We start from the raw sequence: 18,775 nt of genomic DNA on the forward strand, positions 1-18,775 counted from the left end.
ATTTTTTTTTCTCAGCCAAGACTAGAAGACTGTTTCAGTATGTACGTCATGCCACGTGACCGTGTGTAGTAGAGTGCAGCCTCAAAAAAATGGCCACCAAACAGAGAAGAAAGCACTGGTTTACATCTGGCTGCTTTTAAGGGTTACAGATGGAAGAAAGCAATTCATTCATTTATTTGTTTAAGCAGGTTGATTAATTGACAGCTGTAATAGCTGATGTGGACCTGCTGTCCTAAGAAAGCAAGAAAGGCCTTAAAAAAAAATTAGAAAAAAATAACAATCTAATATTTGATATGATTTCAATGTTGAACTTGCTTTCATAATATTTTCCAGTAAATTAGCGGCTTGTCCATTGCACGATTTATCAACTGCACCACTTAGCTGAATTTTTTCGTCATTTCCAACGAATAATGAGATGCAGAAAGAAAGATTACTACATTCAGTTTGACTGTGATGATGTTTTCGTTGTCTTGGTTTCTTAGTGTATACATTGAATATATCATTCTGTAACTCAATTGTGATTATTTTAGATATGAACCAAGCGTTCTACCGTTAATGCTCACCGGGCTATTGCTTTACTACATCTGATCAAGGTAACCATTCGAGCATTAGTAATCTTTTCTATTATCCGATAGATCTTGAAATCACCGTGTGATTACAACAAGATACGATATGACAGTCCACCAATCAGAGCGCACACCACACTGAAATTACAAATCTACTATGGTGATAGAAAATGTTGGATTAAACTCTACATGTAAATTCATTAACTAGACGTTAAAACATAATGGGATACTACAATCGATAAACCAAAGTCGAAATGTTCCCAGCTTTTTCTCTATATATGTCAATCAATTTGACACCACACAGCCTTTAGATGCGCGGAGACAAACTCGTTTTTCCGTTTAAATTGAAGAAAAAGCCGTAGCTGCAGACTCAGGTCGTTCGCCTTCAAGGAGAAATTCAGCAGCTTCTGCCTCCATGCATGCGCGATAGCCTTCCCTGTGATAGCTTGTGAACATGGTTTGTGTGAAAAACTGATTCCCGGTGGAATGCTGTGGAAACGCCCCACACATCCACTCTGACAATCCCCTACATGCATTACCATGGCAACATTCGCAACAACAGAAGGTCAAACGGTCGACTTCTTCCGCCGAAAGCTCCGGCCCAGGTCCCCAGTGACCAGCCTCAAGATCAACATCAATGTCACGTAACACCTCTCCCCAAGACTCAAAAGTCTTCTTTTGTACGGATTTGTCGGGATGTCTGGGCGCAATGAACAGAATTTCACCCTCGCCCACTTTCGTTTTGCCGTCGCCATCGAGATTGGTGTCATAGTAATGGACTTTGAACCTACGTAACAGCATTACTATCAGTAATTATTTCTAAACATCTCTAAGGCTATTTGCGGGAGACGCAATGGGCTTATGACTAGCGTACTGACTTCCCATGTAAGAAGTCTGGGTTCGAGCCCTCACAGTAATTCTATACACCCAGGAGTATAGGGGAATACTGGGGAAATTCCAAGAAAGATTGTGGGGGTAACTTTTGAGAGGCTAACATTCCATTCGGCACGAAAAGTGGGGGACAGTTTATTTATACAGCCTATCTGGCATAGAGTTCTATATTCATTCCTAACCTGTAGCTGGATGGTTGTGAACCTGGGGGTTTTTCTACAAAGTTGTCGCGGATGTCCTCGGCAATGTCTCGTCCATCCATAGCAGAAAAGGAACAACCCAACTTTTTCCTGGCCATATCCAGGCCTGCCAGCAAAGTCGCTCCGTAGTCCCCGTCAGAAATGGTACGGCCGCCATTGACCGAGACAATTTTTTTTAGTCTCAACTTCAAAAGAGGCAGAATACCAAGATTTTCAATATGGCCTCCGTCACTCAAACGCAGAACCGGCGGGGGATTGGGACCTTGATTAGTCATACCGATGGTTTTGCGGACGAAGCTGACGTAAGCGACATTGATTGTGAACCATCTGCGATTAGACAAAAAGGAAAGTGTGCTTCTTTCCATCTTTCCCCGTCAACCCGAGCGGATCATTTCGTAACTCATAATTAAAGATGATCAGTTTGTGAAAGCAAACCATCAAGTTACTTGATAATTGTTTTTAACTAATAACTGTTTGCCTCGCGGTTTCCTTTTTCCCATTTTTTTTCTCCTATTTTAAAAGACTTAGCGTCACAATCATTGGGGACCCGGCTCGTAGTCTAGCTATGGCTGTAGCGAATCACTTTTAAGCCACAAATAAATCCCTTTGGAGAACAGCCAGTTGCAACTTACCTGGCGATTCTCTCGAACCTTCTAGGCTTACTTCCGCCGGTTGGTACAAGAGCAGTCAGTGTGAGCAGCACAAGTATAGTAAAGAAACACAGTATGCCGTAGGCTAAGTAACGCCGCTGGTCGGTGTGCCAGTATACAATAAGACACAGCACCAAAGGCAGGATCCGGATTACCTCCACAAGGAAAGGCAAGAACTGAAAACAAACCAAAATAAGAGAAAACAGTCAGATAATGCCAGGTTAAGGTATTTTGTTACAGATGTTAAGATTTAGAGAGTAAATGAATCTGAATGAATACAAAAGAAATTTTTTGAATCCCTGCTCCTTTTAGCGGGAGCCTCAGTGGCCCAATGGTCAGTGCCTGGACTCTGGGCCGAGAGATCTGGGTTCGAACCCTGGCCAGGGGGACATTGCATTGTGTTGTGTTCTTAGGCACTTTACTCGCACAGTGTCTCTCCCCGGCCAGGAGTAGAAATAGGGGTTACTAGCAAATTGTCAGGGAGGCCTGATGAAATGCTGGGGGGGAGGGTAACTTTACGTAGAACTAGAAACCTATCTAGGGGGGTAGTGGTGCTACATGGAAACCAAGGTAAGCTGCCACGAGGTGGGTCAGTAAGCTCGATTACAGACTTTACATTTGCTTGTGCCTGTAAGGAAATTATAATCCGTAAGTTGCTGCCCGACGACCGACGAAGCTGCCAACAATCTTGTCGTAGCTAACGATTTAACGAGATAACCAGGGGCGTCCTCACCTGAATACAACAATTTCTTTTTCCTTCGTGTCGCTCGTTTGCAACAATGGCCGTTCCCATGGCAATTCCGAGAATAACCTTTAAATCTCTAAAGGATGCGTCATCACTTTCCCTCGCTCCCATGTGATGATCAACGGCAGCAGCTGATGTTGCCATGGCATCTGACAGGTAAATGTCCATAGGCATCAGTTTGCCATCAAACTCTCGTTCATTGGCTGGCCGGTCAAGTCGTTCAATCCCGTTAGGTGACATCATCAGTAGTTCATAATCTGGCTCCTTTAGGGAGTTAGTGCGTCTCCATTTGTTTATGGTGATACCGCTTATGTAAATTGGCTTCACGTCATCAAGGTCCTCCAGTGTCAAAGCTGTGGAGATATTTATTCCTCGTGGCATGGAACGTGGACACCTCGGGCAGCGCAGAAAGAGGTCGCGCCATGAGATCCCGGCACAGCCACAATAACCGACGCTTGCTGATGTGTATAATGCTTTTTGAATGCGCCATCTGTAAGTCAATTATGCGTCAATCAACTCGTAACATCATCATTCCCTCTTCCGAGTAACCCCCCGGGCATTTGAGCTTAAGGAGACTTTTTCGTTCAAATTCCGGCCTCGCGGGGACAAAATTGTGTTCAAAGGCCCCCCCAAAGTTACAGATTTTTTGTCAATTGTTTTGTAAAGGGGTCGCGAAGGACAGTTAAATGCCTGCTGGTTGCATGGTGTGGGGAATGTTGAAGCTTCCAACTTATCAGCGCATTATTACATAGTGTTATAAATGGCTACCGAAAAAAAAGGGTAAATGCAGGGTTTATGCAGCCATAAGCCACTATCAATATTGCTAGACCTCCTAGGTTGGAAGAGTCCTCTCATGAGCGTTGGAAAAACAAAAATATAGAATCAAACCTCACACTTTCGAATACAACTAAGCCATAGAGAATAGAGCAATACCCTTTATACCATAATATCAGCATGCATTTTCTCCATTCTCTGTTCTAGTAATCAATGCCTCTATTCTTGTGACCTTAATGTTTGATTCAGGGTTGATATTGTAAGGAGAAATTAGATGTTGGTCACTCTTTGGGATTAAAATTTTAGTGCCAATGAAACCAGGAAATTGAAGTCTGGTTCTTGTGCAGAATTCACCTCACCTGTTGTACACGTGACCTATACGTTGCTGTATTGTACCAATGATCGGTGCACTCCATAGAAAGAGGGTTGAAATCGCTAGCAGCATAAAAAATATTTCATCATCGTACTCTATCTCCAACACTCTTCCATTGAATACCCTCCAGTAAATTACGAAGGAGTAGGCATAAATTACCAACATCAGCGTGGCATTTCTGCGCATGAGCGGGAAAGAAGACCACACAAGAAACGTCGGAAATATCATGAGGATCTTCATCCAATTTGGAATATAAGCCAGAAAAGTGTCGATAAACCACGGAATGAACACCAGGCCGAAGAATACGACACAAGAGGTGATAAGGAAAGTAAAGAATGCTTTTCCTTTCGGGATCATACCTCTCACCACTCCACAGACAATGGCTACCGTCATGGGAACTGCGAAAAGGATAAATTGCTGATTCACCACCTCTGGAGATGCATGGCGTTCAAGTTCGCATTCTTTCAATGATATATCAGGATTGCGCTTGGCAAGTTTCTTACAGGGCTTGCTTCCACCTCTCAGAGTACGTCCAAACAGGAAATCAACTACAAAGGCCAGTGGGCACGCGTAGGAGGACCAAAGGAGAATTGGAATAATCAAAGCAACAAATATCACCATGGTGAACAAAATAATCGAATCCAAGATTCCTTGGCAGGGTTTCTTCCAGTTGCAGAAGATTCCACTTCTGTTGCGCATGTTCTCGAAAAACTGTTTATGCCATTCGGGGTCATCCTTCTTTCCATGTCTGTATTTCCAGTCAAGGTATGCAGTGCCTGTGTAACCACCCCCTGAGATACAGCTTAGGTAATCTATGTTGACCTTTTTCTGCAGCAGTCTGCGCAGGACACCCGAGCATAATGACGCTGACCGGATGCCACCGCCGGAAAAAGCAACTCCAATTCTCGCCATTCTTCAACTGCAAAATGGAAGGACAGAAAAGAGCTTAGGAACCAGGCATTGTTTATCACTGCGGGGAGGGAGATGGAGGATGTTTGGGGGGGACAGAGGGGAGATCAACTCTGGTCGCCAACAGAGTATGAACTGGGGACTATTAACTACCAATAAGGGTGTATCATAACAATGTTACACAGCCTATTCGGGGGATCAGGTTAATGTTATCGTTGTACAACCACAATTTCCCCGCCTCCGTCTCTTAGTTTTTCCAATTAGATGAAAAAAAGGCGGGGATGCGAAGCGGAAAAAGAAACCTTCCATGCAGAAGGATAAGCTGTGATATCGGTTACCACTCACTGCGTCAAGGTCGATGCTTGTCAAGGAAATAATACTGGACAGGATGATATGACAGGAAAATATCTAAATAAGGGGGCAAAATATCTAAATAAGGGGGCAAACAAAGTGTATTGATAAAAGGGCTTGGTAAACTAAAGAAGGTCTCCAATCTAAATTCGTGCTGAATGACACAGTTTCGTATTAGAATTATTTACATGTAATCGGGTTAATTAAGTCGTATGAAGCATGCATTCTGAGCATTTTTAGTGGGAGTAGATCAATATGTGATTATATAGGAGCAGGTTTTTACTCATTACATGATCAGAAATAATTACGCAAAGAATTTTCAGGGCAGATAATAAACCATCACATCTCAACCAACGCTGATTGTCAGTTGTAAAGGGATTTTACCATGACATTATTGTTTAGAGTTGCGATCAAATTATTGTGTAAGGAATGCATTTGATATTCTAATTCGCTACCCCGCTCAAACGAATATAAAACATTTATCATTCAATAAGTAACCACAATTGGGGTGTGCCAATACGAGCCGTATGCGACCCTCTATTATGCCTTCGTCAACAAAACTGATAGGAATGATACATCAACATAGTCATTTGAGTTGGAAATTTCACATTGACAATGTGGTGCTAAAAATAAGTAGAATAATTGGAATTATTGCCCGCCTTCGGCATCTCGAACCTTTTACCACTCTATTAACTATTTATCGCTCTTTGATCCTCCCTTACCTATCCTATGGCGTGGCTGTTTGGGGCCAAGCTGCTAAATCCCATTTACAAAAAATCCTCGTCCTACAAAAACGCGTTCTTCGGCTGATATATTTTTCTGAACCCAGAGCACATGCGGTGCCATTATTTATCTCTTCAAAAATCCGGCCCATAAATATGTAATACCTTGAATCAGTTTCCTCAATCATGTTTGACGTCTCATTTCTAACTGTACCTACTAAAATTAGTAATCTTTTCATTAAAGCTACTGAAAAGCATAATCAGGATACGAGGTTCTCTTCTTCCGGCAATTTTTATATTAATCGATCGAGATTGAATCAAAGCCAGGGCTTTTTTGCTAGCTTCGGAGCTAAACTTTGGAACTCCATTTGCGATGCTCTTCGTCAACTCCCGAAGAGAGCTTTCAAAAAACTCTTTAAGGACATGTTATTTTCGTTCTTAGAGGCTGAGGATTACTATGTTGAATCGCCCCTTCTACTTCAAAAAATTACTAATTATAAACCGGCTTTATAATTTATATTCTACATTCTATGGTGTTTCTATTTTCTTTTGTTTAGTGATGCAGTTGTATATAAGAGTTTTAAGTGGCTGTCTTTTCCTGGAAATGTTATTAATTTATGTTTAAGTTTTATTTGTAATCTATCACTACTGGCTGTACCTCTAATTCCCGCCCGCCTCGACTAGCTCCTGCAATTTGCGGGCGTGAACGGTCTTCATGAACATGAAAGTTTGCTTGACAACCGATTAATGTTGATATCTTGTAAAACGTGCAGATTAGATTAATTATAATAATTAAGTAGATGTCAGTACAACTTATGAAGTTTAAAGGGTCTAACCCATGATAAATACATTTAAAATATCTCTAGATGCAGATATATTTCTTGGTTTATCAGATACCGAGGTTAACAGCTCGCTTTCGATTGTTTTAAAGTACTGAGAACAAACGATGATATCAGTTTTTCTTTAGTAAAATTCCTGTAAATCGAAGTCCGTTCGAACTTGTCAGAGAATTCGGAGCGTGATGGCGAATTTATTAATACTGCACGATTGGAGCTGTGAGCTGTGAGCTGTGGTATCGCATCAACAAAGCTTTCCCTGCGCAAAACAAACATGAAATTATTTGCTTGCTTTAAGCCGCATTTGCAGAGATCACATGGTCCTTACCAAAGAAAGTTCGCCTATCACTGTGAAAAGGTTGCTTGCTTCACTTCAATGACCTTTAAGTGAGCCTCTTAGCATACGCATGAATTCCTTAGCAAACATCGAGCCGGAGGTGGCGACAATCGTGATAACCGTAGCATTCAATCAGGACACACAATGATTCAAAGGTCAGAGTTGTTGAAAGTCATATCGACAACACCTTTTACTTTCAGAGCAGAGATACATTTGACAACTGCGACATTTTCGAAATTCTGAAGAAAGCATGAGAAAAATATTCGTTGTCATTTTTCCAGGTCTAAGATCAGCTCTTTATTTTTAGTGTCGAAAACAAACGGTATTCTCCTCTTAAGTATATGACTGATTACAAAAAATGTATATAGAAAGCAAGAATCGACGAAAATTCTGCGGGCATTCGCTAAGTCGGCTCAAACTGGAGATCCAAGCGGCGTAAATCAGATGCCGACGAAATACAAAATTTCTCACTCAAATTGTGTAACTAAAGGAAACGAGCTTGTTTAGTCCGCCCAAACATAGCGCACACATTTAAAAGTATTCGCTGTAACGGCCTCGTCCTTTATGATGTTCTATTTTCAGTAATTTGTTTGAAAGAAATGACCACTTCCCTACCTTGGAGTAGATTTAATGTTCTATGCTGTTGGGCCCTGTTGAATCTTGGCATTAACTCAACGGAATTGAGCTCATTTATGCTAATATATATTTGACATTTGTGTATTTCAATAATGACCGGAATTCAGATGCAACGTCACCGAGATGGGCTAATAGAGAGCTTAAGCACCAGACGTTCCTGAGGTCACGAACGCCTACCGGAAGTCATTAGAGGAACTATGTACATACTACGCATGTCATGACGTCCGCGTGGTCACGTCGCAGACGCCAGAACGCCACTTTTCACGTTGAAGGTAGGACGCCACAAAAATATGCTGTTATTTTGTTTATGGGAGATAAATTATTGACTCAAAACCATAAAAAGCTCTTCTACTTTTCATTAAGTGATTAAAAAACGTTTTCGTAGCGCGTAAAGTGGTTTTTGCTTAATCGATAGATTAAACGGGATTCGACAATGGCAGAAAATTTTCTCGCCAAGTCCGGGTGAGTTAAGTCATTTGATTTCATGTCCATTTGAATTATCAAATGCAGAACTAAGATTTTTTTAAACCGGGTTTAAGCTTATCACAAATTATTTGAGCGATAATTTAGAATTAAGACACTTAAGCGACATTTAGATACAATAACAAAGTGCAAAATGAGATAGATGATTGTCTTTCTGCATCGGTTGTATTTTGTAACTGCACATTGTATATCGTATGCATCTATGCTAGGTTTTGAGCAACCTACTACAAACATAAGAATAACAAATCTCGCTGTGATTAACGAATTTAGAAAAAGAGAAATGGTCCTCTAGGCATCCAGATCATGCACTGAAAACTTCATGCTCGCTCGTTTGTTCGCATTGTTTACAGAAGTATGAAGTGGTAAATTTCAAGTCGCTTAATAAATTGACGAATTATTCATTCTGTCAAGAGAGTGGGGTAAAGAAACTTATTCCCTTGCTCATTAAGGTCATATCTCTAGCACCTTTTAGCAAAGACATGTTAACACGGGTAGAAGTCCGTGCCTGAAAAACGTCGACTGCTTAACCTTCCTATTTCGCGCCAAGAACGAAGGCCTCGATCCAGTCTTACACGGCTTCTCTGCCGTTCGTGTTGTCAAGAACGTCTGGTGCTTAAGCTCTCTAATACCTTGCTCCAGTGTTGGACTGAATAGTATTTCTTGGATAAACAGAGCTATTGTCACAACAATTTTCTTCATAAAAATGTTACTTTTCATTTTTTCGTTTCTACGTCCTAGTGATACATGAAAAGCCAGCGAATCAGTCTTTGGAACGATCTTCTACATGGCTAGCATAGTTTACTAAGCATTAATCTTTGCCGCTTAACAACAAACAACAACAGTCACGCAAAGCATGCAAAGAAAAACTACGGAACATTAATCACTACGTTTCGTGACGCAAAAATGTTTTTTTTTTTTTTTTCGAAGAGAAACTGACCAGTTGTTAAATGTAATCATCCATAAAATATTTGGGGCTTACAGTGAGAACAAAAGTGAGATTTTCAGATATTGGAATTCTTGTTTTTCATTCTAAACTTTAATCACTATATAACCATTAACGAAAAAAGCGATAGTATATTTGGATATTGCTGATCCTGACATTACGCAGGACAATTCACCTATTAGGCGTTAGATTTCGATATGACTAAAACACCACACGAGTGCATACGCGTAACATACGAGTAACATACGGAATATACGGATACATACACACAAATACATACTACTAACATACTACTAACATACGACTAAAATACGAGTAACATACGGGTACATACGAATACATACGAATACATAGAGTAAAAAAATACGAAAAAATACGAGTAAAGTTCATACGAGTAAATTTTTACGCTAAGTAACGACAACTTAAGTAAAATATAGCATGAGAGAGCAAAAGGTATTTGGTATTTATTCGTCACGCATTACTTCCCCGACAAAGGAAAGATTGCGTTACAAGGGCACAGATCTTTGATATTAAACTGTGGCCTGGAGTCATGCCAAGTAATCCGATGTGAGTAAAAATTGGCCTGTTGCGCACACAGGGTGCCCACAGAAGCGGCGTGTTTGGTCGTTTGTTCGAAATATAAAGAAATGTATGGGAGAATATTGAAGAGTCGTAATATCGTAAACTTATATCAAGGAATGTCTGTAACAGTAAAATAAACAGTCAACGCAAAATCTACCAAATCGCTCAAATTCGTCATTTAGAACCACAGATCAGAAACGACAATACACAGCAAGTGAGGTAGGTTTATATTTATTTTGAGCCTTAACATAGACATGCCTTGATATAAGTTTGCGATGTTACGACTCTTCAATATTCTCCCGTACATTTCTTTATATTTCTATTTGGTAGATTTTACTGTGACTAAATTTAACGAAAGCCTTGGGGGGTCGATCAACTCTCCCCCCCCCTCAAACTGAACCGGGTACATGTTTGCTGACGTGAAAAATGCTTACAAAGCTTATAATTAGAGCTTCCTTTATGAGAAAAACACTCGTATTACTCGTATGTATTCGTATGTATCCGTATGTTAGTCGCCGTATGTATCCGTATGTTAGTCGTATGTATCCGTACGATAGTCGTATGTTACTTGTATGTATTCGTATGTATCCGTATGTTACTCGTATGTTACTCGTATGTATTCGTATGTATCCGTATGTTACTTGTATGTTACCCGTATGTACTCGTGTAGTGTTTTAGTCATGATCTTTAGATTTCACGTGTAGTGTCCCATGATTTTTTACGTAAACAAACCACGAAAGTTCGGACATCCGGTCTCAAGAAATTGTATCTCAGAAATCTCCACTTCTGTGGTAGATTAAAATACTGTGAGGTACAAATCTCTCTCAAACAAAGCTAGGTATATCAGTGTGCACTTGTTAGAACATTTCACGTGTACGAACTACGAGTTGCTATTTCACGTTCCCGTTACTATATAATTTTTCCATTGCTTAAAGTCTAGAAAAGTCAGAAAAAATCGAAAAGTTCCAGGTTCGAAATGTCCAATCAGAAGAATAAACGCGACTTTAACGCCATGAATGTGGCAGAACTTAAAAGATATTTGCTGGAACGTGGAGTTTCAGTAAGCGGATATTTGAATACTTCGCTGGTAGAAATCGCCTCTGCAGTCGAAAGAATGCATGGAATTTGCCAGTGGATCCAAACTTCGAAAAAGATCACACCAATGCTGCAGAAAATTTAGTAATTCCTGAATCCACCCGAAGACCGCCAACAACTTCAACTCGTCGCCGCCGTTCGGGTCAGGGGTTGTACGACACTTTTAACTATTTAATTTACTACTCCACTGATTACGACAAGCAGGGACTCGCTGCTTACAAGTCATTACTTTGGGAGTACGTGTGTTTACGTTTTCTTTATTTTGTAGGAGGTTTTTTTTGTCTTTTTCGATCACCAGATTCTTTACTTCGCACGCTTGAGTATTTGCTCTCGGTCTCTTAACCCAGATGCGTGGGGCAAAATCTTCCAGGGAGTACATCGCAGCTGCAAATCTAAGTCTTTTTTGAAACAGGGTAAAGGTGCAAACCGAGGCAGTGTACTTTAGGCAAGATGTAAGTGTAAAGGTGGTCGAGATGGGGGATGTAAGCACATTATGTGCTTACATCCCCTATCTCGACCACCATTACACTTACATCTTGCCTAAAGTACACAGCCTCGGTTTGCACCTTTACCCTGATTCAAAGAAGACTTAGACTGAAAAATCCAAATTTGAAAATAAAGACTGCAAGTCTCTGTGGAGTTCTATTGTTATCGCTATCGTTTTCATTGAACAAAGACTGAATGCATAATTAATGTCTGGGTTTATATGGTAGGTACTCTTGCCGCGGTACGGTGGCTCTCAAGGGCCATCCGCCTACAAAAGTTTTCATGACTATATCGCGCGATAAGTTTTGCTAAGTCCATTCATTCAAAAATTTGCAATCAATATAATCGCGGGTTATAATAACTTATCCCGCGATAGAACACTGTATCGCGCGATAGAATAACTTATCGCGCGATAGAACAACTTATCGCGCGATAGAACACTTTATCGCGCGATAGAAAACTGTATCGCGCGATAGAACAATGTATCGCGCGGTAAAACAACTTATCGCATGATAGAACAACCTATCGCGCCATAGAACAACTTATCGCGCGATAGAACACTTTATCGCGCGATAGAACAACTTATCGCGCGATAGAACAACTTATCGCGCGATAGAACACTTTATCCCGCAATCGAACAACTTATCACGCGATAGGAAACTGTATCGCTCGTAGAACAACTTATCACGCGATAGAACAACTTATCCCGCGATAGATAATATGATCGCGCTATAATTTTATTACTAGCTCCCATGGCCCCACGACCATTAGCACGTGGTCACATCCATAGCAAGATGGCGGACCAAGTTTCGAAGGTGAGTAATTGTCCAAGAAATAAAGACTTTTATTCTTGATTTTTGAGCAAGAGACGGTAATCTTTGGGTTAAATTAAATTATATTTCTATGCCATCTTAGCAAGTGGGGTCAAGATCTGAGAGGATTCTCCAAAATCTGATATAACGTCAAAGCAGATTTTCGCATTAGCAAAAGATTTATTCGATAATATGACAATATCAAGATTCTCTTGATCACAAAAAAAACTACTTCAATCGGTTTGTTTGGCAATCCGGGGGCTGTAATTCATGTGCTAGTTAAAAAACGTATCTCTACGCCTTATATTCATAAACAGTCTTTCATCTTATACACCTTATATAGTTTAAAAATGTATCCCTACACCTTATATTCATAAACAATCATTCAAATATAGAGCAATAAAGTCCCTCTCAGATCTTTAACCCCACTTGCTAAGATAGCATAGAAATATCATTTAATTTAACCCAAAGATTACCATCTCTTGCTCAAAAATCAAGAATAAAAGTCTTTATTTCTTGGACAATTACTCACCTTCGAAACTTGGTCCGCCATCTTGCTATGGATGTGACCACGTGCTAATGGTCGTGGGGCCATGGGAGCTAGTAAAAAAATTATCGCGCGATAATATTATCTATCGCGGGATAAGTTGTTCTATCGCGCGATAAAGTGTTCTATCGCGCAATAAGTTGTTCTATCGCGCAATAAAGTGTTCTATCGCGCGATAAGTTGTTCTATCGCGCGCTAAGTTGTTCTATCGCGCGATACAGTGTTCTATCGTGCGATAAGTTGTTCTATCGCGCGACGCAGCGTTCTATCGCGCGATAAGTTGTTCTATCGCGCGATAATGTTGATTGCAAATTTTTTGAATGAATGGACTTAGCAAAACTTATCGCGCGATAAATTCATGAAAATTTTTGTAGGTAGATGGCCCTTGAGAGCCACCGTCTTCGTTATCGCTATTGTTTTCACTGAACAAAGACTGAATGCATAATTAATGTTGGGGTTATATGGTAGGTACTCTTGCCACGGCGAGTCCCTGCTTGTCGTAATCAGCGGAGTAGTAAATTAAATAGTTAAAAATGTCGTACAACCCAAACGGCGGCGACGAACCTTGAAGTTGTTCGCGGTCTTTAGGGAAAATGGATAAGAAATTAGCATATCATTTTCGAAGTCTAGATCCACTGGCAAAACCATTCTTTTGACTACAGAGGCAATTTCTATCAGCGAAATTTTCAAATATCCGCCTACCGAAATATATGATCTGATTCACTGACGAGGTTTTCTGAGCTCAATTTCGGAGCATTACACTGCGAGATTAAGAGCTTTGAGGTTTGTTTTCTCACAGGGTACTCCAGTTTGTCTCTATGTTTCAAGCGAATGATTATTCCCTTTATGTGATGGATAAACGAACTCAGAATATACTATTTAATCTTTATTTATTCATCTTTAATCACAGTGACGATATAGGGAGTTTATCTCTACTTAAACGATGTTAGTCCCTGGAACGGAAGTAACATCCGTTTCATCGGAAACAAACTGAGCAACTTTAGCCTCCATGCTAGCGCGATATCCCTCCCTGTGATAGGCGGAGAACTGTGTCGGCGTGAAAAACTGATTAGCGGTACTGTGATGTGGAAAAACCCCGCACATCGCTTCGGACAGGCCACGACACATGTTTCCATGGCAACATTCACAGCAACAGAACGTCAGCCTATTGGCCTCCTCCAATGATAACTGGGGGCCAGCACCCCAAAGCGCTGCCTCGAGATCTTCATAGATGTCACACAACGCTTGCTCCCACGTCACGTTGGGTGAAGTTCTCACCCTTTTACTTGGATGCCTGGGAGTTATGTAGAGAATTTCTCCCTCGCCAACTTTATTCTTCCTGTCGCTGTTAACATTCTTTTCATAATAACTTACTTTGAATCTGTAAGCACATGAGGGGAATAAACAATCCTATAAATCATATAAGATATACATGTGCAATTTGTTATGACGTCATGACTACTGCTGAAATTAATAATCGTCCATCCGCTAAAAGCATTTTCTGGAAAAATGGATGAGATCGTAAACGGAGGTTGCATGCTGAGCAAACTTGGCATGGGTTAAAGCCAACAAACAGATATAATATTTTGCAAAAAACAAAGAAAAAAGAACAAAAAGGAAAAACTTGACTTTATGAAGTTGGACAAATCAAAGTTTCAAAGATTGCCTCTAAAACAAAGCAACAAAGAGTATTTGTTCATCAAGTTTTGCATAAAGTACCTGTAGCTGCTTGGCTGTGACCCAGGGCTCCTCTCAACGAAGTTATCCCGGATATCCTCAGCAATATCTCGTCCATCCAGAGCGGAAAATGAACAGCCTAACTTTTTCCTTGCCATATCCAGAGCAATCAATAAGGATTCTTAGTAGTCTTGGTATTGAATAGTGCGTCACCCATCCACTGTCACAATCTTTTTAAGCCTCAGTTTCAGTAAAGGGAGAATGCCACGATTCTCAAGATGGCCGCCATCGCTTAAGGACAGAATAGCTGGCGGGTTCGGTCCAACGTTAATGATATTCATTGCTTTGCGATAATAGAGAATACCAAGGACACTGATCGTCAACCACCTGTCGACAAGATGTTATTTGATTCGAATTTCATAAATTTAATTTTGGAGCTTTCATCGTTTTGACATCAGAGACCCACTACTTTGGATTTCTCCTCTACAGGATACTTAATCACGTGGTGAGCAGTTGTGTAAAGTAATTGGAACAAAGAAACCCTTTACCACTGAAAAATCAAATCCCACACCACTGCCCTGGACATCAACACGGCGGCCAATGTACTGTTTTGGTTACCAATATGACCTCTGTTACACGTCATGTGAAAACGATCTGTTGAATCTGCGTGGCTCGAGCTACCCATTAACTCCCTAATATCGCGTCCACGCTTCTCCAATTTTAGCACCAGTAAGGGTGCAAAACTTTCACTGCTGATAACAGTCCTTTTAATTTGATAGGCAATCCCAGAAAAATACCTATAAACGTCCCTTGTGGTCAATGAAAGGTGATACTTAGAAAGACATCCACAAATAGGTTAGACATCAGGTTCATTAGATTCTATCATTGTTATGGACAAGAGGATGCTAGTCAATGGGTTACTTTTTCTCCCAAAGTATATGCCTATTATGACTATGATGGAATCCAACCAGACTGCCCTTGGTATGGGACTCCGCTAAAGCGTTTACTGTTCGGCAGGTATGCCGAACAGTAAAACGCGAAAATACATTTTCTCCGCCCCCTTACGATCCTTACCATCCGATAATCTATTTGCACAAACGTCATCAGACTGAAGAGTGAAAGCCAATTGAACAGACCTTCTCCGCTTTGGAAGGAATTTTTCATGACGTAGGATATGAAGGCGAGGACAGCAGGTATGCCGAACAGTAAAACGCGAAAATACATTTTCTCCGCCCCCTTACGATCCTTACCATCCGATAATCTATTTGCACATTCTTCTGCAGCAGTCTGCGCAACACTCCTGAGCAGAATGCCGCTGACCGAGCTCCGCCCCCAGAGAATGATAACCCAAACTTTGCCAAGGAAAGATCTGGAATTGCACTATTTTCACTGTAAGAAAAAGAGCACTTCAAAAAATGTATCCTTATTTGCATTTAGTCTGCGGAAAGAAACAGAAGTTATCTTTGAGTAAGAAACTTCTCTCATGGCTACATTTTCCTGTCCTTTTTCTATTTTGCATGTAATCACTCTTTCTATTTAATTCATTTATTGCTCTGTCAAGTTGTCTATACTCAGTTTCTCAGTTAAGTGTAAGGATAAGATCTGAAACCAACTGAATTTGTTGTTCTTATAACCTTTCCATTGTACTTCGCTGGACATGATGAGGAACCCACGCTATTTAACCCAGCTTCCACGTGGCCAATGTTGATGATGCGGATAGACCATCTTCCTTTAACCTAATTCTACTGTATGAATTCTTTCATACTATGATAATTGCGATCTTGCCGGAGTCAAAACTCTTGTGACTCAACCGTAAAATAGTTAGATGATTTTTGAAATACCGATCTTCCCCCAATAAGCGCCTGGACCACCCGGACGCACCTGGACGCACTCGGACGCACCCGGACGCACCCGGACGCACCCGGACGCACCCGGACGCATCCGGACGCACCCGGTTTTCCTTGTATCCCTACTATTTCAGAAAGTAAGGGAGGGGGAGCTTATTCGAAGGAGGCGCTTATTTGATCTATTAGCCAAGAGGGTGGGTGCTTATTTGGGTCAGTGGTGGGCGCATATGAGAGCATAACTGCTCATTCGAGGAAATAGGGTTCATTTCTAACTTTCAAGGATGTAGTCAGAGCAGCCACCCAGAGGAAAGGAAAGAAACAGGTGTGCGAGAAGGCAGACACGCGAGCCCCTTCTGCTTGCGTGCGTGACCCCTCGCGCGTGTCATTTGAACCGAGCCTTCAAAATTTTCCATTGGAGTCATCATGGTGAGCCAAACTTCATAACAATGCAGCTTAGCTCCGTGACACCAAAAATCATTCGTTAATTGACTTATGTACGAGGCTTAATTGACTGTGCAGTAACTCCTAGGCAGAATGTTAACTCCATTAACTCAGTGCTACGCTTGATATATGATTAAAACGAAACTTTCGGAATATCATTTCTAGGTCAGATAACATCATATGCGTGACAGCTTTGTCTCTTGAGGATGGGGGCATTGGGGCCTATGGGAAACCGCAAAACCGGAGAAAAAAACTTCCAAAACCGAAAAACCGACGCAAAAAAGCAGCAAAACTGAAAACCGCATGCCGTGACCTGACAAAACCGCTACATTTTCACCGTTAGAGGAGTCAAAAAGGAATACCGAAAACAGCGTCAGAGTTTTCGTGAAAACCGAAAACCGAATGCAAAAACACGTAAAATCCGCAAACTGCTCTGAACATCAAAACCGAAAAACCGAACCTTTTTGGCCCCAAAACCGAAAAACCGATTAAAAAAACAGTCAAAACCGCAAAACCGAAAATCTCAAAGCCCCCCTCCTTGAGTCATCGCCTCTTTGCAAGATGATAAATTGACTTTATAAAGTAAACTTAAAGGTATTTACATAGTTCACGGCTGCGAGTACAACATTACCAGCGGCTGAGAGTACAAACATTAAAAGCTGCTCCGTCCGTGTACATAATATTGGATATTGGATTACAATAAATAAAACAAAAGGAAAGAAAAAAGAAATAAAATTATTGGTTTTTTTAAAAAAAACAAACACACATGACTAAAACATATATCAACAAGAACTGGGGGTAATTAAACGTATTACATGTCCTTGCTTCAATCTACAAACTTGGTTAGGATTACTAGATTAGTTCTGTAAGAAATTCTTGTTATATAAGTTATGTTATTGAAATCATTAGTGTAATCTGCAAGTATTGTTTAAATGACTAAAGTAAAAATTTGTTAAGGTCTCAAGCTAGCGAACAACAATATTTACTTAACCTGTTTTGAACGCCGAACAGGAATTTATGCTAATTTTGCTCTGATCGCGGAAAGGAACGATTTCATCTGAATAATAGCATTCTAATCATTTTCTCTCTGAGTAAAAAGATTCTCCAACAAACTCCCAAGTAAATGATAGTCCGTGGAGATGGAGGCTTTGATCGGATTTGCTCTCAAGTTATTGAGTGATGATAAGGTATCTCTATTTGAACGCTTGCTGATGATATTGTTCGTGTTCATGATGCTGCAAATTAAGTTGGATCCTGAACCCTCACTGATTTACGAGAAAAATTGGAGATGGTTGGAGACAAAGCAAATAAAATAATCGGAATTTAAAAGTTTTTACCTTGCAGTAAAGGCCAAACTTTTCTACCCGCACCCGTGTCTGTTGGCGAGACTTACAGTAAGAGACTTGAGGTAACTTTTACATACCCAATTGAGTTCTACTTGCCAAGGATGCAAATAAATATCTTCAAGATAATTGACCTTCAAGTTCATTCATGCGATGAGGAGAAAATGGTATCTGGGGAGTCTCAATGGGGGTTAAGGCGTTAAGCGTAAAAAAATTGCAAATTTCAACCGTTAGCCGTAAATAAAAATACTTAAAAAAAAATTCTGTTGACAACAATGGAAAGATATTGACCGTTAGCCGTAAATTGACTAGAATTTTAACCGTTAGCTGTTATAACCATTACCCTGTTGAGATCCACTATCTGCTGAACGAATAAGTATCACCTACTTCGAGTCTTCTACGCCGCGGTCAATAATTCCAGTTAAAAACTTAAAATAAATGTTATTTGATTAAATCTTCATTGAGTACCTCGGATGACGTCTTATTGACTCTTTAACAAGCCGCTGCCTGGGAAACACACCAGGGGAAC

General features: G+C 40.6%; 2 protein-coding genes and 1 long non-coding RNA gene across 5 annotated transcripts; 1 reads left to right on the plus strand and 2 right to left on the minus strand.

Annotated features, from left to right (window-relative positions):
- Positions 1 to 155: 155 nt before the first annotated feature.
- LOC111333982 (uncharacterized) lies at positions 156 to 8,104 on the minus strand. Its single transcript, XM_022939654.2, has 6 exons — positions 7,970 to 8,104; positions 4,186 to 5,118; positions 3,041 to 3,542; positions 2,290 to 2,483; positions 1,640 to 1,984; positions 156 to 1,353 (listed from the first exon to the last, which is right to left on the minus strand). The coding sequence occupies exons 2-6, from the start codon at positions 5,109 to 5,111 to the stop codon at positions 906 to 908; spliced, it is 2,415 nt and encodes an 804-aa protein (XP_022795389.2). The 5' UTR covers positions 5,112 to 5,118; positions 7,970 to 8,104; the 3' UTR covers positions 156 to 905.
- On the plus strand, positions 7,413 to 13,988 carry LOC148722718 (uncharacterized). The gene is made up of 3 exons (XR_015991986.1): positions 7,413 to 7,509; positions 8,098 to 8,262; positions 13,849 to 13,988. It is a non-coding gene; the product is annotated as an uncharacterized LOC148722718 (long non-coding RNA).
- Positions 13,812 to 18,467, minus strand: LOC111333984 (uncharacterized). Of its 3 annotated transcripts, XM_088734171.1 has the most exons (4): positions 18,241 to 18,467; positions 15,866 to 16,004; positions 14,658 to 15,002; positions 13,812 to 14,319 (listed from the first exon to the last, which is right to left on the minus strand). In XM_088734171.1, exons 3-4 carry the CDS (start codon positions 14,771 to 14,773, stop codon positions 13,875 to 13,877), a joined length of 561 nt encoding a protein of 186 aa, XP_088590297.1. In that variant the 5' UTR covers positions 14,774 to 15,002; positions 15,866 to 16,004; positions 18,241 to 18,467; the 3' UTR covers positions 13,812 to 13,874. The 3 variants fall into 3 exon arrangements, with proteins under 3 accessions (XP_088590297.1, XP_088590296.1, XP_088590295.1); XM_088734170.1 differs by lacking the exon at positions 15,866 to 16,004; XM_088734169.1 differs by lacking the exon at positions 18,241 to 18,467 and having other exon boundaries at positions 15,866 to 17,364.
- Between the last annotated feature and the right edge of the window lie 308 nt (positions 18,468 to 18,775).

This window comes from Stylophora pistillata, chromosome 9, assembly GCF_964205215.1.
Source record: "Stylophora pistillata chromosome 9, jaStyPist1.2, whole genome shotgun sequence".
Taxonomy (NCBI): domain Eukaryota; kingdom Metazoa; phylum Cnidaria; class Anthozoa; order Scleractinia; family Pocilloporidae; genus Stylophora; species Stylophora pistillata.